The sequence below is a fragment of the Crassostrea angulata genome, chromosome 5 (assembly GCF_025612915.1).
Source record: "Crassostrea angulata isolate pt1a10 chromosome 5, ASM2561291v2, whole genome shotgun sequence".
Lineage (NCBI taxonomy): Eukaryota > Metazoa > Mollusca > Bivalvia > Ostreida > Ostreidae > Magallana > Magallana angulata.
Window position 1 is genome coordinate 53,543,493 of NC_069115.1, and position 24,838 is coordinate 53,568,330.

The 24,838-nt window shown below is 32.3% G+C and overlaps 1 protein-coding gene across 1 annotated transcript; it reads left to right on the top strand.

The window, feature by feature from the left end:
* Positions 1 to 7: 7 nt before the first annotated feature.
* On the top strand, positions 8 to 22,596 carry LOC128185636 (GTPase IMAP family member 8-like). Its single transcript, XM_052855239.1, has 8 exons — positions 8 to 904; positions 1,370 to 1,534; positions 1,678 to 1,716; positions 4,366 to 5,109; positions 11,491 to 11,876; positions 16,590 to 16,689; positions 16,809 to 16,847; positions 21,032 to 22,596. The coding sequence occupies exons 2-8, from the start codon at positions 1,456 to 1,458 to the stop codon at positions 21,934 to 21,936; spliced, it is 2,292 nt and encodes a 763-aa protein (XP_052711199.1). The 5' UTR covers positions 8 to 904; positions 1,370 to 1,455; the 3' UTR covers positions 21,937 to 22,596.
* Positions 22,597 to 24,838: the final 2,242 nt, after the last annotated feature.

Below are 24,838 nucleotides of genomic sequence, written 5' to 3' on the forward strand. Positions count from 1 at the left end.
TGTTTTGTAACACCCTTCTCATCAATTACTCGTTTTCACGGAATGTGACGTCACCGGTCAATAGTCTTTTTTAACAGTCGATTTTAACAGGTCCAATCCAACAGTTCCAGCCCAACAGTTAAAAAGCTGGACTTTTTTTTTTATAGAGCTATAGAGAAATTGTTTTACAGGGGTATAACAAATACAGGTTGATAGGAGCAAACAATTCATTTAAGAAAAGTATGAGTCGGTGATGAAGCGATAGGTAAATGAAAATATGTACGAATTTTGTTCCACCTTCTTATCTAGACTAATTATTATATAGATACTATAAAAACATGCGATGATTATAATTACAACACAGACGGTTAGAATCAGATTTATTCATATAGCTCCATAGATTGATATATTAAACACGTTGGACAGTAGAAATCAAATTGACACGTTTACATCAAAATACAGAATATAACGTTATAGTCATCTTCTTAACTGTATTTTTGAAAATTAAATGGTGGTTACCGTGTTCGATAGAAATGCGTGAAAATTTTTTGTGTATTTTGCCTACACACGGAACATACCCGCTATGTAAATATAGTCGTCTACGTAATGTGTCTATATGACTCTTCAAGCGATACGGATATTTAAAGGTCCTTTCCACGTTAGGTAATAATCCCGCTATTTTTCAACATCCTCTTTTTACGTACTTTTTCCAAGCCAGGACAATTCTAACATCAAATATAAATTTCAAAACATTATTTTCAATTAGAAATAGCACATACAACAAAAAATTAATGCACAAAGTATGAGACCACCACAGAAGTACTGCACGTCGGCCCCGAGTTTCAGGAGTGCAATCGAGTGTAACGACATTGAAGGGTGTGACGGTGCCTATTTATGAGTGCTGTTCAGCTTTACAGTGATTTTGGTCAAAAATTATTTTTCCGAATTTAATGTTTACAATGCTTCAGTAAGGTATTTTAAAACGCAACCAAAATTTGAGTGTCATTCGTTGAGTTATTAGCAAGTTATAGAGCTTACAATTCTTTGCTATGTAAACAAAGCATTTGTTCAGGCCTACATTTTGAATGTTGAAGTTAAAATTCCAATTTTAGACCAAAAATTAATGTGTTAATTTAAACGTTAGGAACTTTTTATTTATGCTTAAAATGAATAAGAAAATAGACAGGTATATTGAACCTATAAAACAAAAACAGTGCACGAACCTTATTCACATGACAAAGAATTGTGAGCTCTGTGTTTTGCTTATAACACTAAGAACGACTCTCAACTTTCATTTGATCACTAGAATTGCATTCCTAAAGCATTGTATGCTAAATAATAAAAACAGAAAAATAGCATTTGACCAAAATTGTGACCATGCCCTTTTAAGGTCAAAACGGGCACGACCCCTGTGGTGTGGACTAGAAAAGTGAACATAGTTATTCTATCCCAAGGAGAAAGAAACAGAAACGAGCCATGGGTCATTTCGTGATGGTATTTGTTTTGTTGCTGACTGCTCTACCTATAGTGTTCTCTGATTGTCGAGCCCGGAATGGTAATCATCAATCAAATTCTATTTATTAAACTTTATTAAACCTTAATTTAATCTATCAAAATGTTCTATATTCTATGAAACAATAGCTTGTAAGAATTTTCATACGTGTGTATTGCTTTCAAAATTTTTTGCTTCATCTTTAGATTATGGTGCTGGGAAATACTGTACAGACAGTTCAACAGGTGTGTATGATGCAAAACGGAAATTCCAAAAGTATCGCATCTTCGAATGCTAGCCCAGGGTTTCTAATCCGCGCCGCTTCCCACAAGGCAAGAGTTTGTGCAGAGAGGCGCGGATCAGAAATCATTGGCAAGCAAGGATGAATGTATCGGTAAAATTATGATTCATTAAAATCATTAATTGTAAATTACGTAATGTATAATGCTGCATGGACAGATTAAAGAAATCATGTCTGTGGCGACAGGGCGAATATTTCTGTTTAAACGGAAAATTAATACATAATTGAAGTTTAATTCACTGATACTATTTTATTCGGTTCCGATATCAAGATGTGTATGTAAATTAAGTTAATTCAAACTATAAATGATATACATGTTGGATCTGAAAATCGGCATGTGAAAGGCGAAGTGATGTTTGAACAAATAATCATAAAAAGATGTGCGAATAAGATGGCGTATAAGACCACTGGTTTAATAATTTCAAATTTAATTTTTCCATAATGTAATATAATACAATACCGCAAAACTCATTTTCTAAGTTTGAATATTTTAACAAACGAATAAAACCAACATAAAAACATACCTCAAATTTTGGTGGTATCACACCTTCATTCTTAACAACTGTGTTTTAAAAACTAAAAAGTCATCTCAAGTTTGGTGAAGTTCTGCAGCTAAACTATTTCAACTATTAAACCTTAAAGTTTTAATTGTTACAAATCGAGGTTGTGTTAAATATGTATATCGAATAAAATAAACTGTAAAGCGAGTTATCACAAATGTTGATACTTTATTTCTAAGTATCTTAACGGTACAATTCAGGTATATTACCCACCTTATTCGCCCAACTTTGGAAACAAACATAATTATTGCACAACATAATATCTTACCTTCATAAATTATAAAATTAACGCTGAATTTTCAAAAATATTATTTAAAGGGGCATGGTCACGATTTCGGTCAAATCATTTTTTTTAATTTTCATTGTTTACAATGTATTAGTAAATCAATCCAAAATTTGAGTGTCAGTCGTAGAGTTAAAAGCAAGATGCAGACCTCGCACTTATGTAAACAAGGTTTGTGCAATGTTTTTGTTTACATCGGCTCAATATACCTTTAAAAGTTTCTTTTTAGCTGATTTTTCTCTCTGCTAATTGATTTTGAACATAAATAAACAGATCTAGCGTTTGTCACATTTATTTTCGGCATAAACGTGCAATTTGTTTTTTAACATTTAAAATGAAAACGAAAACTTGACCTGAGCTTTATTTACATAACAAAGAATTGTGAGCTCTGTATCTTGCTTTTAACTCGACGACTGACACTCAAATTTCGATTGAATATTAGAAATGCCTTACTGAAACATTGTAAACATTAAAATCGAAAAAAAATGTTCAAAATCGTGACCATGACCTTTTAAGGGTCCTCGACTCCCCGTGAATACAAATTTTTATGAAGTTGCGAGTACGTAAGGTCATGGCGATTTCAACCCATTGTGAAACCGTTTATATCGCCAGTCGTCGTTGTTTATTTCTGAGCGCAAATGGCAAAGCTTACGTGTAGTGATTCTTTGGTCCCGAGTTTGAATGTGTGGGATTCTGCTTTATATATATATGTTTAATGTTTTTTTCTTTTAAAAGTGGACCTCCTTTTAATTTAACAATTTTTCCTCTTATTATAAAGGGACTTGGACACGATTTGAGCTCAAAATTTTTAATTTTATTTTTCCATATTTAATGTTAATATACAGGTATTTTTAATGCTTTATCAAAATTTGAAAGTCAGATATTTAGTTGAAAGCAAGAGTTTGGAATTCTTTTTTGTTTTGTAAACAAAGGTCGAGCCTTGTTATTGTTTTCATATGTGTTTTATTGATATAAGTTTCAATCAAGTGTTGCTTTCTTCTATTGATAATATACACATTGATTAAGTTTGCATTGTTTTTTAAGAGTTATTTTGTCTATGGTAATTCCACACTTTACATTATTTGTAAACAAATTTAAGACTCGAGCTTGTTTACATAACATTGAATTCTAACCTCTGTATCTCTCTAATAGCTTCAATTATAACATTCAAATTTTGGCCAATCATTCGAAATATGCAAGTAAACCATTTTATATAAAAAAAATACGAAAAAAAAATTTGATCTATAATCGTGTCCAAGTCCCTTTAAAATCAAACACATGCTCGAATTAAATCCAAATCTCGAAGAAATGAAGAAGTTCGCGCTGGGATGCAAAACCCTTCCCAAAGTAGTGTGGGATCTAAAGTTGCATGCACATGTCACGGAAGCGTATTAGTGCATGTTGACACCCTATACTGTGGAATCAGCTTTGTTCGTGGGGGATAAATGTTCGTGGCTTTCGTCGGTAACCCTTGCACACGAATTTACATCCCCACAAACGTAAATACAAGCATTTGTTTACAAAATAGAACTTGCTACCAACGAAATTACGTCCCCACAAACCAGGAAAATTTGGCTACCCAAGAACATTGACCACCATGAATTGAAATGAATCACAGTATATCATTTATTTTAAAAATCTTAAAATGAATTTTTAATGCATGAATTAATAAACTTGTTCAATTTGTATTTTACATGTATATACCATTAGGCGACAAAACGTTTCATTTATGATAGCAATATTATTCCAGATTTTGCCGAAGAAGTTCGAATGTTACTAATTGGAAAAACTGGTTCCGGGAAAAGTACCACCGGAAACACAATCCTTGGATTCCGCGCATTTAAGAACAGTGTTTCTGCAACTTCCATAACGAAACAAACACAATACAACGAAACAATAAGATTTGGCAAAAGATTGATCATAGTTGACACACCTGGCCTCTTCGATACAAATCGAACAACACAAGAAATCTTGGTAGAAATGACGAAGTGGTACACACTTGTATCTCCCGGGATTCACGCCATTCTTCTTGTTGTACAAGTGGGGCGATTTACTGAGGAGGAACAGAAGACGGTAGACTTTTTTATGAATACATTTGGCGATGATTTGAAGGATTTTTTGGTTGTAGTATTCACACATAAAGATCGTTTAGAAGATAACAATATGACCATTGATGATTTTGTTCAAACGATGGATAACTCCTCTAATCTTCGAAAACTGATTAATAAAAGCAAGGGTAGATACACCGCTATTGGGTATAAAGGACAAAAGGAGGATCGCGAGAAGGAAGTGAAACATATTCTATCTATGATTGATGGTATCAAAGGAAAAGATGGGCTGAACTACTACTCAAATGATGTGTTTAAAACAGTACAAAAACTTGAAGAAAACGAGAGGAGAAGAAGGGAGGAATTAAAAATGAAAGAAAAAATGTACAGGGAGGAAGTATTCCGGACTGAATATCGAACACAAATCGTAAACAACAATATCCAGAGTGATTTGTTCTCTACGTTGGTCTCTGTCGTGTTTAGTGGAATTATAGCTGCAGGGGGACGTGTGGTGCTGGGAGGGGTAGGATCAGTACTTTCCTACGTAGGAGGATGGTTTGGTTTTTAAGATTTATGATTTTGATACAAGGTTTTCGGACGTTGTTTACATTTTTAACTGTTAAGGAAACAACTAGCTTAAGCATTTGTGACTTATTCAATTGATACTTCTACCATGCACGTTTTCCGTGTTGTAACGATCTGCCTGATAAAAATGATTAAACATCTATGATTGGGTTAAATCATACAAAAGTATAGTTTAGTTTTTGTGAATGTTATATAGCTAAATGTTTTGGGATATAACAAGTGAACAGTCTTGCTGATGAAATAAAATGTGAGATAGAGAGATAATACATCAATATTTAGTAAAAAATTCATGGAAAAAATCAGTAAGTTGCACATTCTGTCATGGCATTGTATACATGTGTCTAAGAAACATGAGTGTTTCACAAATCGAAATGTTTGTACTAACTATTTGCTTGAGTTTGTAATAAAGATTCTTTGTTCAAGTCATTTTTACACGTTTTCCGTCTTCTGTTTAAGAATAAAAAAGGTCACATCAACCACACTTAAGCCATCCTTATATTTGGAGGATCAGAAATGTATGGAACTAGCACGTTTAGTTATGCAAATCTTTTGAGGGAAAAAGTAGATGTAAATAATGATTTTGTATAAAATATTAATTATCACCGGCAAGATCAGCCATATTTTGTTCCGCAATGTGTTTACAATGTACACCAAGGATTCAGAAAAAAATGTAGTTTGTAATACGTTCGTCAGTTGTGTCCATTTATTTCTTATTTTTAAAAGCAATTGCTCTTTAACCGATGACAGGATTTTAATAAACTTAATAGTAATTGAGGCAATAATGTGTAAATGAGCATTTTATCAAGAAATTGTTATCAAATTTTTCCTATGAGAAGTTTTCTCCATGTTGAAGCATGGTGACGGTCAAAACAAATATAATCACATTGTGTTAAACAGCGCCTCATTCTGGAACGTGAACTTTGTAAATTTCAGGAACTTGCCCTTTTAATTTGCACATCTAAGGAGGCTAGGAGGTCAATAAATTGAGCATCAGATACCACCCAAATTTTCAGATATGATATTTTAAGTTATAAACAATTATTCAGTAAAGACAAATCCAAATCTGTTTTCTTTTATCTAAAATATTTGGATTTAGTTTTTACTACGTAATTTATAGTTTATAACTTAACATATCATATCTAAAAATTTGCTATATCTGCATACAGAGTTCTTCTGTTTAGGAAATTAAAAAAGTTAAAAAATGACCACGACCATGCAACTGAACTATTAAATTAGTTTAATTACACGAGTTTGGTGAAAATATTGCTTTTATTGAACTTAAGAATAAACAATAAGCGGACTATTGTTTTTGTCAGTAAAACTTCTCTTAAACATATTAACAGAATATCATGAATCTGATTAGCTAGTAAGGGCACACTGTTGAGATGTTCATATTTGCAGAAGATTTTTGATTCACTTTTTTCCCCTGGAAGATTTGTCCGTTTGAAAGCAAAGCTTTTCCAACCTTAACTATTCATATATGTTATACTTATCCATTTGAACTTAAAGGGTATAATCATATACATTTTTATCTCATAGTTAAAAATAAATCCTTTTCATAAAGGATATGAATATCAGATAAAACAAACGTTATAAGCTGTTTGGAACAATTCAATAAAAAAATTATATTGCTAAAACTGTAATCGATTAGGACATATACAATTTATAATCAGAAAATGAAAATTTGTATATAGTAAGTAAACTTTGTTTATTTGAAAATAGCATTGATCCTAACAAACAATAGTAAATCTATTCAAAACGTGTTGCATGTATACCGGTAACTTGCATTCATACGTCACAGTTAGGTTTGACGTGCGCTATCGAAGTATGATGGTCACATATTCACAAAGCAACCAGCAGGGAACTATACACGGTTATCGAATGTAAAGCTTCATTATTAAAGGTTCATTTGAATAAACTTTGTAACTATGTAAGCAATCGCGGGTAAATAATCTTTTTGAAGGCAAAGGTTTATGACATGACAAACATTCTTATATTTGTTCTTTTTAATTTGTAATGCATAAACTGTCAATAGAAGGAAAAGAAATTCATAAGTTGCCAGTAATTTGTTTGTTTAAGCCTTTCATTACCATTTAACGTCAGTCATCTTGAAATTCTTATATGTAACAATTGAATATAAACAATCCGTATGTAAAACGAGAATATAAAACTATACATTTCAAATGAAAAAGTATACAATTCAAGCGAAAAATACTAATTAAAGTGTTGGATTGCGACTTTTAACATGTTATTGTTAGGTTGACCAAGGAAAATGTTTTTATCGATGAGCTTCTTATTTGTTTTTCCTAGTATCATGTGTATATTCACAAGTATTGTTTAAAACAACTCCGATTTTTGTATAGAGTATCATAATTAAATATACATGTATATTGGCAATTCGTATAGATATTTAAGACAATTTATATTAATACTGATTTGAAGTGGTCAATATGTCCTATATATGTGAACTTATATTATAAGTTACTATGTTATGCTGTTATTATAAATGTATATTTATTTACATTGACTCCATATTTTTATAACCATGCGGTAAAAATAATATGTTTTACGGTGCGACCGTTGGGGCGAGCGCAGCAGGTGATCAAAAATGAATTATGATAAATCAAGAAAAATAAAAGTAGTGACTTAAAGTAAATGAATTTGAATGCAAAATAAAATAAATATACCTATTTTTCCAGTAATTTTTCATTATTCATAAGATTTTTTATTTATCTTTTATTTATTTTTTATTTATTTATTATACCAATCTGCTTAAAATCAGATCTTTGTAACGCTCCGAAATTCAGATAGTCGCTGAACAATAGCGGCATCAGAATTTGTTGGAGCGGATCAAAGATCTGATTTTAATTTAGATTGTTTATATACTGGTCGCACGCCAGTATAGAATTTATCTCAGATAAAATGTTGTTGAATAATAAAGATTTGAACATAATGTACATTGCCGTTTATTTCCTCTTTACTTGCAGCAGACATTTTTCTTAAACTTACAAATAAAAATTGACTTATCACAGATTCCCCCCTCCCCCGTTAAAAAAAAAATCAAATAAACGTATAAAAACAATTTGTTGATCACATAAGGAAAATGGATCCCCCGGGAGCATGTAATACCGTAAATAGTAGTGAAAATAAAGACACTTTTGAGCAGCTAAAGAGCTAAAGGCATACCACGCACTCCCTATTCCTCACCCCGATTAGAATTTTCCCAATTTTGAGAAATTTATTTTTCTTTTTGCATGTGAAGATTTTTTGAATGATGTTGCCACGCCCCATTTAAAAAACGTTCCTGGGAATTACCGTAAATATAGTGAATACTAAATGTGAGCATTCATCCAAAAGAGAGAAAGTTAAAGCTGTTTCCTATCTCTGAAGAAATGTCCCGATTCGTTAGCTCTGCAAGATTTTGAGAAGATTTTTGGTATTTATATTTCAGCAGATTTACAATAACTACTTAGAGTAGTTTCTCCTTATTGTGACGTCAAAGTTCACGTCGGTCAAGTGTAGTCTGTCTCTTTGAAAACAAACTGGAAAAAAAAACTAAGCGAAAAATACTGTTTTGTTCACTTAAAAAGCATATTGTTCTGGAAATTACACAATTTATCTGTTTCTCAAAAGTTTTACTTTGATTCTCGCGAGATGGTATCCAGTCTAGTGAGATCGGCCGACATTGAGGAATTGCATTGTGGGTCGAAATTTACTGACTCCGAAAAATTTTGTCGGATCAATGTGTCACTCTCTACCATCAGTGTCTGAGAGAGGAACGAACGACAACTCTGCATAGGAGATTGTCAATGTGTAAGAAATCCATTGTGACGTCACTCGAAAGGACGATAACTCCGTTAGTCTTTAAAGTAATGGAAATTGGCGTTGTGTTATTTACAGTGCATGTACATAGTCTTTTATCTTGTTCTCGTGAGAGTGCGAAATGGGAAACCATAATTACAGGGAACTACTGGGACGATTAAAACAATGCATTACTGGTCCGATTTACTGACGCCAAAAAAATCCGTTGAATGAATGTGCAAATAGTCCGAATTTTCTATTCACACACGCCTTGCCGGTAGAGCTCGCTTCGCGCCGGCGCTGCGCTCGCTAAAACACGATGGTATAAGACAAAATCTAAAGATGGTAGTGGTGCTGTTTACGTTTAACGGTTAATGAAATATTCTATTATAGCCTACATGTTTACATTAGTTATATTATAATACGGTACTTTTTAATATAATAGTTTGTGTTAACCAGGACACCTAATAAAACAATCATTACAATGCAATAAACTCATTTTAATTACCTTATACAACTTTTGCAAAATGACTCCTTCTGTATTAAACAAACTTTCTATTTACATTTTATACAAGGGCATTCAGGCACAGCTTTGTCAGATTGTATATTTTGGAAGCTTATATGATATAAGAAGAACGGTCAAACTAACGATGCATGAAAAAACACGGTAAATACTCCGAGTAAAAAAAAATGATTTTAATTAGCGTAACATGTGTGGGTTCAACGATATCAGTATGTACAAATGATTTTGTCTGTTGAAAAGTAAGAAATCTTTAAAGATTATAAGGCGTATTTGGTCCACGTCAACGAGTTTTTCAGTGCAAATTGATTGTGATCATTCAAAGAAAAAGAATCGAAACTAGGGCCCAGATTGTTCGTCCATGGTTCGATTTCCTTGCTGCAGCAATTTAAATGTACTGTAAGTGGCAATTATTTAGTAAAATTATAGTTTGATTTTATTCAAATTCTAACCAAGCATTGTATGCTTAATCTAATATTACATACCTTAATGAAAAACTTTTCAGACAATTCAATAAATAAGCATTAGTTCATATCTCATACCAGTGAAACTATGAAAGTAAAATGCAGATTGGTTACTTTTCCACAAAATCGTACAGCTAAACAGCCGGGTGTTCATCTGACATATTCGAATTTTCATACCCGAGACACGCTTTATTCTGTTGTTGTTATTTAAGAAAAATCATTTACGAGTAACCAAAACGTAATTAGATTAACTTGGTTAAACATTTACTATTTTAAAATGACATCTTCTAGTAAACATTTTAGAAAGAATTTTTACATTATCTAAGTAATTGTATAAGAAATGTACAATAGAGGTTGTCATTCGATAAACTCTCATGCTCTTTATTGTAGTATTGAAGAAGAAGGTAGAAGCAACTAATGAATCACCACAAGACCACAATCCTTTTCTTGCTGACTGTCCTACCTAAGGTCTTCTGCAGTTGTGAGGAACCATATGGTAACGATTGACTAGAATTCAATATACTGAAGCTTTTAAAAATTATCACTGAATTATAAATATGAATCAAAATTATTTGACATCATTTAGATGATTATGTAAAATCTGTGCAAAATTTTTTTTTATTGGAGTTCTTGATGATCCGGTGATATTTAATAGATTGTAAGATTAGGAGTGAACATTTCTTAGAATGAAATTTAAACTCTGATGCTTCGACCAATAATAAATAATTCATATTATAGTTGATTTCTTGTTCTGATTAAAATAACCCGAAATATCTATAACTACTACAGTCTGTCCCAAGATAGTTATGCATCACATTAGGTATATTTTTTTTTAATGGAAAAAACCCATACCTATGTAAAAAAAAAAGTGCAATTAGAATAGATGAAAAGAAAATTTTCAAGATAACTCTATTCACGCATTATCATTTTCACTAGTAAAAATTCACAGGAACGAAAAAAAGATTTCTTACGGAGATTTATAATGGGGAATGTTGTCAAATGACATCTTCTCTCCATTCGGAAGTCACTCGGAATACCTCTCACAATTCAACGTTATTATCCAGGTCTGTTACAAAATCCCCGTAGACGTCACATTTTTTAGCCGTTTATTGAAATCTGATAAGCCAGAGGGAGCATTTCAAAGAGGAAATCTTGGAAATTTTTCATACTTTTGAATTAACATCGGTTTAACCCTAAGATATTGTAATGAAACAAAATAAAAATCGAGTATATCTTGGGACAGAGTATTTAAAATATGGTTTTAATGCACCCAACACTTACAATGAAATTGGAATTGGTAATACAAGACATAGAAATCTTGATTCGATAAACACCATAAAGGAAATCAAATTTTTATCTTACACCAGATGAAACATGGATTGCATGTGTAAACGATAACATACCTTGTTTTTGTTCATTTACAATTTAACGAATATATATCTTTTTCTTCCATCTAGATGAGTTACTGGAAATTCGAATGTTACTTATTGGGAAAACGGGAGCAGGAAAGAGTAGCACAGGGAATACTATCTTGGGGAATAAAGTGTTTTCGACGTCCTCAGCCTCCATTTCTCACACTGATGAAGTTCAATATGGTGTTGTTGATAGATTCAATAGAAGACTTGTTGTGATTGACACACCGGGAATATTCGATACCGGCAAAGACTCAAACGAAACGTTTGCTAAAATTGAAGAATTTTCTAGTGCCATCAATTTTGACACTCCGGGATTATTTGCTTTTTTACTGGTCATAAAAATTGGTCGATTAACTGCTGAGGAGGAAGAAAGTGTCCGAATTTTGACTGGCCGATTTGGCGAACAAATAAAGAAATGTTTAATAATTGTATTTACAGGAAAGTCTCAACTGGATGATGACAACATGAGCTTAGAAGAATATATTGATACTATTGATGATAATTCTGATATAAAGAAACTTATTCAAACCATAGATAAAAGATATGTTGCATTTGGTTTGAAAGGAAATCAATCTGATCGCGCAGACGAAGTAAAAATAATATTGAAAATGATAGAATATATGAATCAAAGCAATTATTGTAGCAAATATGTTAACTTAATTTTGAGATGATATTATTATACATTAAAGATTAAAGTTATTTAGCCGTCCTTTTGATTTAATAACGTCATGCAGAACTGCAAGAAAATTATACTGTATGTTAACCACAATTTGAAAATAAACACTAAAACGAAAGTATATTTTCCTTTTATTTTCCTGATTATTTTCAATGAGCAACCTGAAGTACTTTCATAAAGGTTAACATCATTGCTGATAAAAAAGAAACTTGTTATGTAATCTTTAAATAATTTTTACCAGTTGATATTCAATTAAGGTGGTCCGGAAAGTGAGAAGTATGGGGGGGGGGGGGGGGGGGGCTGACATCCAAAAAATCTTAACAAGCCAAAAATAAAACCTGTCGATATTAATGAGGATAAAAGTACATTATAACCAAACAAATCCTTTTACCTGTTTAGAATTTTTACAAAATTTGACCAAAATTAGGTTTTAAAATCACTTTGGAAAGGTAAAAATTAGGAAAGCCCCAGCGGTATTCGAACCCATGGCTTACAGATTCGTAGTTATCATTCTTAACCATTTTGCTACTATTTTAAATTCATAGAGAAAAAATATTAAAATATCCTTGATCGTATTGTTTATTTTGATAGGAAGTACATCACAATAGGGAGGTGTTCTATACTACCTTACAAATCTCGAAAATTGAAAATGAAACAAAAATAAAGTGTTTTGAAATAGAAATATTTCATATCTTCTAAACCATTTATTGCAATTATATCTATCTATCTATCTATCTATCTATCTATCTATCTATCTATCTATCTATCTATCTATCTATCTATCTATTGTTGAAAAAAAACCTTTTTTTATTTACAGCGTGCAGAGATCATTTGAAATTCGTGGTCACGATACAACATCGATAATCATTTTGATTTATGTATGAATACTTAGGAATTCTGAAATTTGACAATTAAGTTCGATTCTCTTTGATCGAGAGTGGACTTTTCTTAAATTGATAGGTTCAAGTCCAGAAAGCGATATATTTTTTTTTTCAAATGTATATAATTCTCGTTTGTGAATTTCAAAATAAAACGTAACACAAGCTCTAGGTTTAACAATCAGTTGAAACGAATTCTTTCAATATATTATTGAAAACAGAAAAAATATTTATAGTGCAATTTAAATGCAATATTGATTGCGATTTTTCAAAAACATGTCTTAACAGAAATGCGGTGTTTCCAAAAAACCAAATCGAAACTAGCATTCAGATCGTCTTTTTTTTAAAGTTTAAAATCGCGTATCAAGACTGCCTGTACCCCGAACCGTAAGTAGCAACTTGATAAATATTTTTTAACATTTCTTTTGTTTTAGTGTTATTTAATGCAATTAAAGTCCATATCTTTATACATAGGCTCTTTGAAATGCGATATTGATAGGGATTATCCAAGTCTAGCTTTAACAAAAAATGAGCGGTTTAGTAAAAGAAACAAAAACTAATCTCCATTCCATACCACTAGTGCAACGTATATTCCATTTATGTAAGGAAAAGTCCATCATTGTCTAAATGTGCCGTATCATTGATACTGTACATGGTTGATATTGTACGGGTTGGTCGCGGGATTAAATCCCGTAGAACCCGAATGGATATTTCCTACCATATATTGAAAACCTGATTGATCGAATCATTGCGTCGAACGGCACATTTCAAATAAATGAAAATATCTGAATTCTGTAAAACATGAAAAGTGCCCAATATCTTGATTTGGTTCAAATAACCACTATGATCAGAAAGAGGTCCCAGAAAAGGTTCAGATTTGGTGATAAAAATATATTGGAAAAATCTTATTGAACTCATATATCAAAACTGGTTATGCTAGATTTTTTGAAATACTTTTGGAAACTACCCCCCCCCCCCCCAAAAAAAAAAAGAAGAAGAAAAAAACCAAACTTTTAGGAAATATTTTTTGAAGTAAAAGGAGTCTGTTATCCACTAACGTTATTCGAGTATATACAATGATAGCTTGGATTTGAAAAAAGGAAATCGCGCTGATTTATGTTGAAAATTTTGCGTCAGAATGTTAAAGAATTATTACACATTTGCATTTAATATTTCTAAAAATTAGCACTTGGATGTCAAAGAAGAATCTAACGTTTAAAATAAAACTAATACTGTTTGATAACATATAGGAGATTAAACAAGTTACACATAAAGGACTATATATGGTATGGGCCTAAAATGGCCCCCTAAAAGGAATATCATTATTTTACTGTAATTCTTTGTTTTCTTTGTACAGATATATATGTGATGTTTTAACTTAATGTTCATTTTGATTCAAGTGCACACAATTTAGAAATACGGCATTGTAAAGACAGCCTTTTCCCGCTATTTTTGCATTTTAGCATAAAAAGGCTTGTTTTCAAGAAGTTTTTCTTTCAGGAAGCTTGAACCAACAAAATATTTTAATCAGAGATGTATCTAGCCAAGACTAATAAGTGACAAATAATTTGTGCGCTCTATATTTCCCATTCGTAAAAAGATGAGAAAAATGTCAATTTCGACTGATTTTGATTGAATTTTTGAAATAGCGTCACTTCTGACGTCATATACTGCAAGTCAGTGCAAATAAATCATACAAATATGTGAAAAATATATTTTATATGAACTCTTCTAAATTATAACATAACATTTTATTGTAACCGAAACACTTTAAAAAATGGTGAATTATGGGGGCCAAATTTTACTCTTATCATATATAGTTAAAAGAAATAAATGAAGGATACATAAATTCGAATGAATGCGATCAAGGTTAAGAACAACTCCTTCAATAAAGATATTCGTAGATGAAATTTAAAATCAAATGCTGCACAAGCTCTAGGTATAACTATCAGTTACAACTATATCTATCAGTATATTTATGATATCAGAGGCGCTATTGATGCCATATTAACATTAAATTTTCCAGTTCATGTTTGAAAGAAATGAAATATAAATCGAAACTAGCATTTTTAACGTCTGTTTTTCAAATTGCGTGTTAAAACTGCATGTGCACAAACTGTAAGAAGCATTTTAATCAATATAACTGAACACTTTTTTTGTTTAAGTGTTATTCAACGCAACTGAAGTCCATTTTCTCATTTAAATGCTCTTTTCAATGCGATATTCATTTTAACTACCCAACCGTAGTCTTTACAAATAATGGGTAGTTCGGAAAAAAGAGAAACAGTTCGAGGAAATAAAATATCTGAATGATATAAAGCATGAATAGTGCCAATTATCCTGATAAATTGAAATTATAGCGACGAGCGTAACAAATAGAAACTTTAAACATGTAATTTATATTGTGGTTGTTGAATAGTGTTTCTGAATTTATGTAAGCTTAAAACTTTCTAGATATACTTGTATTTGGTTCTGATAATATCCTGTATGGCCAAAAAGAGGTCCCAATAGGGGATCAGATTTGATGGTTGAAATACATTGGAAAGCCTTATAAAACCCATTTTAATCAAAACAACGGTAACGCTAGATATTTTAAAGTAGTTTTGGAAGAGTAGTAATTTTTATGAATGAAAACTGTTACAAAGAAAAGTATTCCTCTGTAATAAAAGGAAGGTGCTATTTACGACTACCAGTAATATGTAAACATTTTGGTTGTATTGATTACATTTTATAGATGCAAATGTTGATGACATAATAAAAGTCAATTGTCGAATACATTTAATTGGAGTGTAACGCTATCAGATTCAAAACTTCAATGTGAAAAAAAATTGGAGTATGGTTTAATAAAAACTAAAAAAAGAATACATGAATGGATATCAACTTTTTTAAGCATTCGTTTTCCAGTTTGTTTTCCACATTGTAAAAGTGCATTATTTTAGTGGCCAAAATTTTCATTTCGTTTTTGTTCAGAACCAGAAAATCCAATAGGAATAAATTGAACAATCATGTTTTTCCGAATTTGTTTGGTTTTTTAAAATCTTTTTTTTGTTTGATAGTTTTATTTAGTGGTTTAAAACATAACTATTTTATCAAAGCATTTTCGTGATTAAAAAGTGTATTGTAGTGTGAGTAATATGTTTGCCGAGTTCAATACAACTACATCACTAAATTGGCCAATGCATTAAATTTTTACATTATTATCTATTTATAAAATATGTCATTTATTATCATGCTCTAAATATTTTTAATAAAATACCCTCTACATTAAATATTTTTTTTACTTACCAACGTTTTGGAAGGGGTTCAAAACTACATGTAGATTTACAAACAAGGACATTGTAAAAGCCCTTAGAGTAAATGGAACTTGAACATTCATAGTCTGAAACTACATATTTTTTTCCTTTCATTTTAACAGAGGGACAAATACCATTACTCAATATCTTGGAAATTTATTTCGATATTATTATTTGATATATTGCAAACTTTCAAAGCCGGTCAATACCTTTTAAATGCATTAGATATTAAAATATCATGGATTCATAAGAAGTGTTCAAAATCTTGTACTTCAAAAGCTCTTTTTTTTACAGCAGGATAAGAGAGGAAGAAAAATGAAAAAAATCATGATCAAATTTCTTTTCGTCTTGACTGCACTACCCATGGTATTTTCTGCGTGTAAAACATCAAATGGTAATTATGAATCACATTTTGTTGATGTACTTTATCATATAGAATTTTGATTTTCTATTCTATAAACTAAAAACAATTTTCGAAACACTATTGATAACTTCATTTTGATTTATCATTAGATGATGCTGTAGGCGAATATTGCAGCAACAGTCCACATGGTACGTATGATTTAGATATCAATACTTCAATTTGTCCCAATATGCCTTCACATCACATCATACCCCCGCTCCAAAGAAGAAGAAGAGGGTTTTACTGTTTACCCTTGTCTGTTTGTCTGTGTGTCCGTAAAAAGAGCTCTCTGTCGCATTTATCTCATCAATTATTAATTGCAGGTGCTAGAAATTTACTACACTATTTATTTAAGTGTGCCACAAGTGTGTCATATGGTGGGTATGATATTTATACCAATCAGACGTCGACGACCTGTTAGTGATGTCTTCGTTTTTTTTAGCCTAAATTTTCGAACAAATTGTAGTCAAAGATTTCTCAGCAACTTTTCGTCCCAGATGGTTGAAATTTTAACACACTTTGTTAAGGCATGCCATAAGCTGGGATTAATTTTTTTTAACAAATTTGATGTCAACTTTCTATTGATGTTTCTGGTTTTGTGATTTTCAACATCTTGAGAACGATGGAATAGAGCGTTATCGTCTTGAAATAAAAGGTGTTGGTCGGGAATTAGGTAGTTATAACTGACCACAAGATGTCTCTAAGGATTCAAACGTACTTGTGCATATTCAATGTGCAATTTACAGTTGTATAACTGTGTACAGATCGCAAATTATACTAGAAACCGAGGATTAAAGGCCATGTTTTTTTAAAATCTAATTATTTCAATTTTCTAACTTTTTATGAACACAAACTAAACGCTTTTAGTGTTTGTCCCATTGAATCGTTTTTAAACCTTGTATTTTCCATCCCTCACTAAAAATTGAACAAAGACATTGCATGGGCTTTGTTAACATAACAAAATCAAGTACTGAAGTATTGACGGAAGTTGATTTTATCGATTATCATTTATTTTAAAATCAACTTATCTTGCATGGCAATTAGTTTCTAATCTGAATTTGAATTACGCACTTTTTTATAATATGGATTTTTAGACTTTTCTGACATTAATTTTGAGAAACCCCATATGAATCATGTGTAATATTTAAAGATGGATTTTAAACTATGTATTAGTAATCGAAACAATTCTAAAAATTGTATGGATCCAAGCACTATTGATATCGAACTCTCGTCTCGCTCAACCATGCGTTCGGGTGTCTCCGTTAATCTCCGACAAGCAAGAAAGCCTCTTTGCTTGTCGGAGATTTACGGAGTCAGCCGAACGTTTGGTTGAACGAGACTACATTAAAGCTGACATGAATTCATAAATATGCATTAATATGTCCCTTTTATCTTAGACTACCGCCATATTAGTTGTCGATTTCTATTGTTCTGTTCATCTCTACACACCCCCTATATAAGACCGAGAGCATTATTCATGCTTCACCGCATTCAGGTATTTCATATACCCGAACACATTTCCTTTGGCGAAAAGACGTGTAAACACGCGTTTTGAACAAATATAATATGACAACCACTGCACTGGCAAGGAATATCCAATAAACGACGAAACAAGACAGACTGAAATCCAGACACAGATACTTAAAAAATTAATCGATAGTTGTAGACCGTTTTCCTGTGTATGTTATTATAATATTGCACATGTGCAAACCACACACTGTCAGATTGGCAGATCGAAAAATGTCAGTGATCGCATGGATTATACATGTAGAAACGGAGCGTTTTTGTAGAAACCGATGGAAACGATGTTACGTTGTTACTTTCTTGGATTTGCTATCATTTATCTAGTGTGTTTAATGTAGTACCGCCGGGGTTTTCAAAAAAGATGCAGACGTTATGCACTTCGTTTGAACAACACACGTGTTCGATGTGCATGCAAAGTAGGGCAGCACTATCTGTGCAAAATAATGCGGATATCTTTGAAGTTATTTCGAAGAATAAATATATTTTGATTTTTATTGAATGTAATTTCTTTTATTCTTTATAACACATTTTACTTAAATGTGTACTTCATGCATTTAGAAGTCTGTGCAACCTGAATGCCTCGATCGGAAAGCAACCGACTGTAACTTTCTCAACCGCTATATATACCCCAGATGCAGTAGAGGAGCGATCAAAACTAATATGGCAACCAAATGCTTTTATGAATTCATGTCAGCTTTAAACTCTGGCGAAGGAATACATGAGACTACAAAAATATCTAACTTGTTCGTATTATATAAAATCTGACTATTTTCAAAGTGTTTATAGATAAGTTTCCTTGAAAAACAATGCTTCAGCATACATTACATCGAATTTTTGTATAATTTTCAAGAACTAAGTCTTGTCAGCGGTGGTGATTTTGCTTAGGTCCAAACACTGTTTCACTTTCGGTTTGCCAGAGTAACTGCATAGGAGAGTTGATTAAAATCAACTCCCAAAAATCATACCCTCTTTATCTCTATTTTGACACAACGACTGAAACTCCAATTTTGCTTCATCATTAGGAATACATTAATGAAGCAGCGTAAACATAAACAATTAAAGACCAAAATTTAAAAATATCCAGCTAAAACCATGACCATGCTCCTTAGCCTTTTAAGCCTAAATGTGTCGCAATCATAAAAAGTTCTCTGTAGATATGAAGATTAATATTTAAATTTTTTAGCTATGATTTTTCGATTTTTTTCTTTGCTTAATATTAGTTTATGGTCTGATTTTTTTATCCCTATTTAGCCTATAAAAGGGAATATTCTATGTGGATGCAAATATTGTAACTCTTTGTGCATGTCTGTATTGCTGATGACAAATGATATGAGCTCGAGAGTTTTTTTTTTCACATACATAATGAGGATCTAATAAAAATCTTAATGTTACTTGTACAGATAAACAAAAACAAAGCAGGTCAAAAGGAGCACACAATACATAATATTGGCAACAATTATTATAATTAACATAGTTTTTTTTGTATTTTTAATGCTTTAAAGAGACAGTACAGCTAAAAACACGTGTGAATAACTTCAGATTTACCCATTGTATCGTTCGGAAATAAGAAATAACGTTGATTGTAATCGTTGAAATACATAAAAACCCCTTTCACATACCTTATTAACGTAATTATGAGCTTCCGGAAAGTTAAGGGTCGTACAAACCGCAATAATCTTAATATATCGTTTACTTGTACAACGTGGACTTTGATTGACAGTATTGATACGTGCTGAAAACTACAAGATCTTCGTCAGACTACGGTCATCATAGTATACGAGGTTAAAGAGACTCTAAACGGAACACATCATTACTTTCTCCATAATTTATTGACGCTTTACCAACTTCGGTTCATTTTAAAATGAACAGACATGAATATGTCAAATAACCATTAAAAGGGCCTCAATTACAGGAATGAATTTAGGTTGTAGCAACTTCTATAATAAACACGCAAAATACATGCTTACAAAAAGATAATTGTGGTTATTTTAAAAACTTTGAACAATTATTACCTGAGAGAAGTAAAAATGACATACATGTATCTTTTTCAACAAACATGTTCAGGAGAATCTTCGCGAGCCCTGCATGTGTTTTGTTTACAGTAAATACGCATGCGTATTAGTATAGAAGGCTGAACCCCGTAACACGCTGCGATGTTATTATGTATAGGTTATATGTAATTATTAATTTTAATAAAATAATTAGTTTTATTTCATGGAGAACTTTGTAATTTTCAGAAAGTTTATACATTTATGAGTAGTACAAAAATACCAAACCCGATCGAAAAAATTTTTCAAGTCGTTTTGTTATAAGATGCGCCGTACTGTTTCTTTAATTTGCAATTGTGTTTCAATTTTCGTTTGCATACTGCTTGATTAAAATTGAAAACAGCTCGTAAATAGGCACCGTCAACTCACAAAGGTACCTGGTATATAAACCCTTCGATTCCGTTACTCCCGATTGCACACCGGAAACTCGTGGCTGATGTGTAGTATACCTTTCGTGGTCTTTGCCTTTTGTACATTTATTTCTTATTCTAAGTGCATATTCTGTTGTAAATAATGCATTGACCTATTGATTTGATGTGTGTATTGTCCTGGCTTGAAAAAAGTGCATAAAATTTGATTATTTTATCGCGACCGTAAATAATTGATTTAGTCTTGGTCTTATTCAAATTGGCTATCTTCAAAAGAAAAAACAAACTTTCCCTCAAGCCCAGTAGAATGTAGAATTTTAGATTCAACTTGTTAGTTTATAACGTTTGATTGACCATTTGATTTACATTATATATTTACAATGAATATTTCAGATATTGACGAAGAAAAGCGTATTTTATTAATTGGAAAAACCGGCGTTGGAAAGAGTACTACCGGTAACACAATTTTAGGATTTCGTGCATTTAACACCAAAGTGTCTGCATCGTCCATCACGAAACAAACACAGTACAACGAAACAATACGATTTGGCAAAAGACTGGTCGTGGTTGACACACCTGGGCTCTTCGATACAAATCTTACGGAACAAGAAATCAGTTTAGAATTGGCCAAGTGGTACACACTTGTATCTCCCGGGATTCACGCCATTCTTCTTGTTGTACAAGTTGGGCGATTTACTGAAGAGGAACAGAAAACGGTAGACGTTTTCATGAAAGCATTCGGTGACGATTTGAAAGATTTTTTGGTTGTAGTATTCACACATAAAGATCGTTTAGAAGATGAAGATATGACCATTGATGATTTTGTGAAAACGTTGGATAACTCGTCAAACCTACGAAAATTGATTGATGTAACCAATGGCAGATACACCGCTATTGGCTATAAAGGACGAGAAGAGGAACGTGTAAAGGAGGTAAAACACATTCTGTCTCTGATTGATGGGATCAAAGGAAAAGATGGGCGAAACTACTACTCAAATGACGTGTTTAAAAGAGTCCAAGAACTTCTCGAAAAAAACGAAAGAAGAAGAAAGGAAGAAGAGTTACAAAATAAAGAAAAAATGTATTCCGAGAGCGAGGTCACTAGACTTCTTCAGGCGGCTGCAGTTAGGTCAGAAACAAGAACACAGATCGTTAATAACAACATCCAGGAGGATTTATTAACAAAGCTATTATCAACCGTAGGCAATGGAGTTTTAGCAATAGGTGGACACGCTCTTAATGCGGTAGGGGCAGTTGCATCGTTCGGTGGAAGATTGATTAAATGGTTATTTTCTTAAATGTGTGGTTGTTTGAAACAAAACATGTACTGTAAAGCATCTTTCCGCATACCTTTTTACATGATTTATTCATGACATGCAACACTATACGTTATGTAAAATAATAAAAAAAGTTAGCAAATAGCCATGCTGTGGCCTTAATGAGCACAAATGTTTTGTATAACAAATTATTCATGAATAATTTTATACCTAAATACTGCGCAATTTTTGTTTTAAAGCAGAGTGACAGAATTATCTACTTTATGACCTGACAATGTCTATTTTAGCAGAAACAAATTAAATTGCGCAGTAGTCCTTAATGATGTTATGCAACTAGGTGCAGAATGCGGGCACAATAATATCCAAACTGAGAGTATAAAAGGAGTCCGTGTCCTCATCGATAACTCTGGTACTGTATACTTAGTCATGCATTGCATGTTTTATATAACCTGTGTAACCTTTTGAACCATGTACCCATGCATATTTCTCTATATGACCTTTCATTATTGCTATTAGGAATTTGAAAGGCTCATCCCAATACTATATGTAGGCAATTTTGGTTAATGTATTTATAGATTAGAGGTAAAATAAAACTTCGGAATTTTAACCCTTAATGTTCATTCATAATCATCACAGGTGGACAGAACAAATCAAAACTGTCGGTCATAGATTTTTTACTTGGATTTAGTTAGATCATACTTTTGCTGTCCCTTACCAAACTGACCAGTCTGCGGTAACCTTGCGGTAAACTAACAGTAAATTAGCAGCTAACTATTTTGTTCACCAAAAACTTTAACACTTATTCGCAGCCATTCGCCGGTAGCAGTGAACTTGTGGCGAACAAAATTGATGTTCGCTGAAAGTACACCAGAAATAGTTATTTACCATATTTGTAAACAAGAGACTCAGATACTGCCTGATAGCGGTGAACTTGTGGCAAATAAAAATGCAGTTCGCTGCAAGTATACCAGAGATCCTAAATTTAATATAGAATACATGTATATATATAACCAAGTGCTCATGTCATTTTGTATTGAATCTGATTGTCTATCTGTCTCTCTCTCATACAAAAAGATGTAAAATTATGTATTCATTTCAAATTTAATCAGATTCTTTCAGATTTGGTACTTCACACAGAAAGTAATCTTCAGATTTATCGTCAATATTAACATTCACTACAACTGACATTATTTTTGATGAATCCACAACACTAACAGTATTTGATATTTTGGTTACTTTGATATGGCTTGCTTTCACTGACAGAAAGTTAGGATTCACTATTGAAGGCTTTGTTTCTTCAAATTTACGTAGGACTGCAACCAAGGATGATTCACAACTGCAGATATTTTCGAAGCATTCACATTTTTTGGCATGAATGTAATACAAAATGGATCCATAGCAGGACATTTTGCTTTCAGATTCATAATATTTCACAGTAAAGGTGTTTCTTACACTAACTCTACTATATGCTTCTGAGTGAATTGTGAATCCACGAAGACAAATTCTCCTATAGCATAAACTGTTTGAAGGTTTAAATTGCACTGTTGAAATAAGCTGTGCATATATATCATCTGAGAAATGCATTTTAATGTTGCTTCCGACAAGCATTGAACCAGAAAGAGTTCCAGTGTAGTTTTGCGAGACTTCGGATGTACGTTGCATTTTTGCTGCAAAAGCCTTATGAACTGAATCTTCAATAGGTTGAAGTAAAAATGGCATTTTCTGTACAATGTTAAGGGAACTAATAATTTGAAGCTCTATATTTTGTGTTCCATGGAAAAGTTCGGTGAGCAAACCATTTGCATTTTCATATGGGAAGCATGAATACACCCATAATGGACCCAGGTCCTCTACACATTCAGGCAAATGCAAAAGAGAGTGCATATTTAGTGTCACATATCTTTCTCCATACATTGAACTGAACATGTGAACAAAGTATGAAAGCAAAATTTTACTTTTCTCCAAATCTTCAGGTGTAATACAATCTGTGCTCAAAAGATAAATCCCTTCCACAAAAGATGCAAAATGATGAAAATATTTTTCATCAAGAATGTCACATAGAATTGGAAGAGAATAAAAGAAGAGCCATGTTCTCAATTCTGATGCTTTCCAATATTTGATGTGACTTGAAATTGTTCTAGGTACTCTTGTTATGTAAGATGGTGGTTTAATTCTTTTAAGGCGATCATCAATAATTGAGATGTTGGACGAGATTGAAAACCTTTCTTTACTGTTACTTCCACTCGTCCAGAGGTTTATTAAAACTTTTGTTACTCCAAGTAGGACACCATGCATGTAATCAATGCTGGAAGACTTTACAAAGTCATAGTATTTAAGAGTCATTAAAAAAGATGGCCCCTTCATTCCATTTATAACACTTCTGCTGTTCACAGCTTCAACAGCATTACTCATACATTCCTGTGAAGTTCTCTTTCTTGGTTGAGGCTTGGAGCGGTCATAAGGAAATGTTCGCACTGTACCCCCTTTAACAGTTCGAAAGGTTTCTCCTGAATGCAGACACCTTAAACAGCTATACTGCCCATTAAACTGGTTGCAATTCATGACTAAGCTCTTTGCTGGTAAATCAGCAGTACCACAAATCAAGTATGATTTGCTGTTATAAATTTGGCCGTTAATGGTAAAATCAGTTCCATTTGTTTCCAGATCCCTCAGAGTATGAATTAGAGATTTTGTAAATCCACCCATAAATGGCTTTGATTCCCCAAACCAAAGTCCATATAAAATCATATTTTCAGTTTGCATTCTCTGTTTGACGGGCAATTCATTAACTGTTAGATAAAGAGGCCAGATGGAAACTTTTGAACTTTTAAATATAGGTATTCCATCCGTGTTCCATGTAAAAGATAAATTGTAGGGGTTTTCTTCTGAGAGTGGTCCACCTGTTTTGGATAAATTTCGGTAA

What these genes read in the sequence shown, in the direction of transcription:
- LOC128185636 (XM_052855239.1), top strand. Translation starts at nt 1,456, where the DNA reads ATGGGTCATTTCGTGATGGTATTTGTTTTGTTGCTGACTGCTCTACCT. An exon ending in TGATTGTCGAGCCCGGAATG is followed by an intron (nt 1,535 to 1,677) that starts GTAATCATCAAT and finishes CTTCATCTTTAG; the next exon opens with ATTATGGTGCTGGGAAATAC. An exon ending in TAAAGAAATGTTTAATAATT is followed by an intron (nt 11,877 to 16,589) that starts GTATTTACAGGA and finishes TTTTTTTTACAG; the next exon opens with CAGGATAAGAGAGGAAGAAA.